At 50.3% G+C, this 3970-nt stretch overlaps 1 protein-coding gene across 1 annotated transcript; it reads right to left on the reverse strand.

Moving 5' to 3' along the window:
* Nucleotides 1-2395: 2395 nt before the first annotated feature.
* Nucleotides 2396-3900, reverse strand: LOC135565952 (uncharacterized; the record flags this gene model as incomplete). The annotated part of the gene is made up of 1 exon (XM_065013917.1): nucleotides 2396-3900. A coding segment is annotated over one exon (1505 nt), but the record flags the coding sequence as incomplete, so codon positions are not given.
* Between the last annotated feature and the right edge of the window lie 70 nt (nucleotides 3901-3970).

Consider the following 3970-nt stretch of genomic DNA (forward strand, 5'->3'; position numbering starts at 1 on the left):
TGGCTGTGCCCTAAACCAGAGGGATTCTGAAGTCAGTTTTCTCTCATTCACACGTGTTGGCCAGCCTCAAACTAGAGGGATTCTTGGAAGTCAGTTTTTCCTCATTCACACGTGTTGGCTGTGCCCCAAACTCTGAGGGATTCTGGAAGTCAGTTTTCTCTCTCATTCACACGTGTTGGCTGTGCCCCAAACTAGAGGGATTCTGGAAGTCAGTTTCTCTCTCATTCACACGTGTTGGCTGTGCCCCAAACTCGAGGGATTCTGAGCGTTTCTCTCATTCACACGTACAAGCTCCCTTCTTCGTTCTCTCATTCACACGTGTTGGCTGTGCCCCAAACTAGAGGATTCTGAAAGTCAGTTTTCTCTCTCATTCACACGTGTTGGCTGTGCCCCAAACTAGAGGGATTCTGGAAGTCAGTTTTCTCTCTCATTCACACGTGTTGGCTGTGCCCCAAACTAGAGGGATTCTGGAAGTCAGTTTTCTCTCTCATTCACACGCGCTGGCTTCCCCAGAGGGATTCTGGAAGTCAGTTCTCTCTCATTCACACGTGTTGGCTGTGCCCCAAACTAGAGGGATTCTGGAAGTCAGTTTTCTCTCTCATTCACACGTGTTGGCTGTGCCCCAAACTAGAGGGATTCTGGAAGTCAGTTTTCTCTCTCATTCACACGTGTTGGCTGTGCCCCAAACTAGAGGGATTCTGGAAGTCAGTTTTCTCTCTCATTCACACGTGTTGGCTGTGCCCCAAACTAGAGGGATTCTGGAAGTCAGTTTTCTCTCTCATTCACACGTGTTGGCTGTGCCCCAAACTGGAGGGATTCTGGAAGTCAGTTTTCTCTCTCATTCACACGTGTTGGCTGTGCCCCAAACTAGAGGGATTCTGGAAGTCGGTTTTCTCTCTCATTCACATGTGTTGGCTGTGCCCCAAACTAGAGGGATTCTGGAAGTCAGTTTTCTCTCATTCACATATGTTGGCTGTGCCCCAAAAATCATGTTTTGAGTTGTCCATGTCGTTATTATACTTCATATTTAAGGAACTACCTACCTACTGTTGATTGATTGCCTAGTGACTGCAGGCTGTGTGTGTGTGTGTGTGTGTGTGTGTGTGTGTGTGTGTGTGTGTGTGTGTACACACAGTATGATAGTAGTGGCAGGGCAACACCAGACACTAGTAACTGCTGTTGTCAACACAGTAGAGGTCTGCAGATATTCTGATATTAGAAGTGATTGAATGATATTACGACTCACAAGTCCAAGCATCTACTCAACACTTTGTCATTGTGGGTCCAAAGGTCTTCTGATGTGGCGGTGTGGAAATATGTGTTGCAGGAAAACGGTGGTGTGTCCCATCATCGACGCGTGATCAGTGATGACACGTTTGAGTACATGGCTGGTTCTGACATGACCTAATGGAGGCTTCAACTGGAAGCTGAACTTCCGCTGGTACCCTGTACCCCAGAGAGATGGACCGCCGCAAGGGAGACCGTGACTCTGCCCGTCAGGTAGGTAGGACACACTACCCATCTACAGCGCTGGCATAGAGACTGGGACGACTCTCCTCAGCTCCAGTCAGTGAGGATATCATCCCTGCTCCTAACACACTACTGAATCTGAATGTAATAGACTAGTAATAGTGGCATAGCTGGGACTTAGATATAAGTTCTGTTTTCAGTCAAATACATGAGCTCAGTGTGTGTAGCCGTGTTGCTGTGTTCCTGTGTAGCTGAGGATGGGGAAACTCTGGGAACATTCAGGAATTAAAACCCAGGGTTTGTTTTCTTGTCCCCGTCACCTTTTCCTGTTCATGTTCCCCACCAGTCCAACTGGGACTATCAGAGGCACATTCAGAGGTCCCGTTTCCATCACAAACACAGGAAAGAGACAGGTCTATTCGTGAGGTGACCTGGGTAAAGTAGTTTCAGTAAAACAACATGTTATTGAGTTTAGCCAGCTAATATCAGCCAAGGTGTTTTTCTGTTTTCCTGCCTGCTCTGCTGAGGTGTTTTTCTGTTTCCTGCCTGCTCTGCTGAGGTGTTTTTCTGTTTCCTGCCTGCTCTGCTGAGGTGTTTCTGTTTCCCTGCCTGCTCTGCTGAGGTGTTTTTCAGCCCTGCCTGCTCTGCAGAGGTGTGTTTCTGTTTCCTGCCTGCTCTGCTGAGTTGAGTTTGTTTCCTGCCTGCTCTGCTGAGGTGTTTTTCTGTTTCCTGCCTGCTCTGCTGAGGTGTGTTTCTGTTTCCCTGCCTGCTCTGCTGAGGTGTTTCTGTTTCCCTGCCTGCTCTGCTGAGGTGTTTTTCTGTTTCCGCTCCGCTCTGCCGAGGTGTGTTTCTGTTTCCTGCCTGCTCTGCCGAGGTGTGTTTCTGTTTCCTGCCTGCTCTGTTGAGGTGTTTTTCTGTTTCCTGCCTGCTCTGCTGAGGTGTGTTTCTGTTTCCCTGCCAGCTCTGCCGAGGTGTGTTTCTGTTTCCCTGCCTGCTCTGCTGAGGTGTGTTTCTGTTTCCCTGCCTGCTCTGCTGAGGTGTTTTTCTGTTTCCCTGCCTGCTCTGCTGAGGTGTTTTTCTGTTTCCCTGCCTGCTCTGCTGAGGTGTGTTTCTGTTTCCCTGCCTGCTCTGCTGAGGTGTGTTTCTGTTTCCCTGCCTGCTCTGCTGAGGTGTGTTTCTGTTTCCCTGCCTGCTCTGCTGAGGTGTATTTCTGTTTCCCTGCCTGCTCTGCTGAGGTGTGTTTCTGTTTCCCTGCCTGCTCTGCTGAGGTGTGTTTCTGTTTCCCTGCCTGCTCTGCAGAGGTGTGTTTCTGTTTCCCTGCCTGCTCTGCAGAGGTGTGTTTCTGTTTCCCTGCCTGCTCTGCTGAGGTGTGTTTCTGTTTCCCTGCCTGCTCTGCTGAGGTGTTTTTCTGTTTCCCTGCCTGCTCTGCTGAGGTGTTTTCTGTTTCCTGCCTGCTCTTGAGGTGTGTTTCTGTTTCCTGCCTGCTCTGCTGAGGTGTATTTCTGTTTCCCTGCCTGTTCTGCCTAGGTGTGTTTCTGTTTCCCTGCCTGCTCTGCTGAGGTATTTCTGTTTCCGTCTGCTCTGCTGAGGTGTGTTTCTGTCGTGTCCTGCTCTGCTGAGGTGTGTTTCTATTTCCGTCTGCGTGCTCTGCTGAGTGTGTGTTTCTGTTTCCCCTGCCTAACTCTGCTGTGTGTTTCTGTTTCCCTGCCTGCTCATGAGGTGTGTTTTCTGTTTCCCTGCACCTGCTCTGCTGAGGTGTTTTCTGTTTCCCTGCCTGCTCTGCTGAGTGTGTTTCTGTTTCCCTGCCTGCTCTGCTGAGGTGTGTTTCTGTTCCCTGCCTGCTCTGTTGAGGTGTTTTCTGTTTCGCCTGCTCTGCTGAGGTGTGTTTCTGTTTCCCTGCCAGCTCTGCTGGTGTGTTTCTGTTTCCCTGCCTGCTCTGCTGAGGTGTGTTTCTGTTTCCTGCCTGCTCTGCTGAGGTGTGTTTCTGTTTCCTGCCTGCTCTGTTGAGGTGTGTTTCTGTTTCCCTGCCTGCTCTGCTGAGGGTGTGTTTCTGTTTCCCTGCCTGCTCTGCTGGTGTGTTTTTCTGTTTCCCTGCCTGCTCTGCTGAGGTGTGTTTCTGTTTCCCTGCCTGCTCTGCTGAGGTGTTTTTCTCTGTTTCCCTGCCTGCTCTGCTGAGGTGCAGCTTCTGTTTCCCTGCCTGCTCTGCAGAGGTGTGTTTCTGTTTCCTGCCTGCTCTGCAGAGTGTGTTTCTGTTTCCTGCCTGCTCTGCTAGGGTGTGTTTCTGTTTCCCTGCCTGCTCTGCTGAGGTGTTTTTCTGTTTCCCTGCCTGCTCTGCTGAGGTGTGTTTCTGTTTCCCTGCCTGCTCTGCTGAGGTGTATTTCTGTTTCCCTGCCTGCTCTGCCGAGGTGTGTTTCTGTTTCCCTGCCTGCTCTGCTGAGGTGTATTTCTGTTTCCCTGCCTGCTCTGCTGAGGTGTGTTTCTGTTTCCCTGCCTGCTCTGC

Source organism: Oncorhynchus nerka, unplaced genomic scaffold (assembly GCF_034236695.1).
Source record: "Oncorhynchus nerka isolate Pitt River unplaced genomic scaffold, Oner_Uvic_2.0 unplaced_scaffold_9494, whole genome shotgun sequence".
NCBI classification, from domain to species: domain Eukaryota; kingdom Metazoa; phylum Chordata; class Actinopteri; order Salmoniformes; family Salmonidae; genus Oncorhynchus; species Oncorhynchus nerka.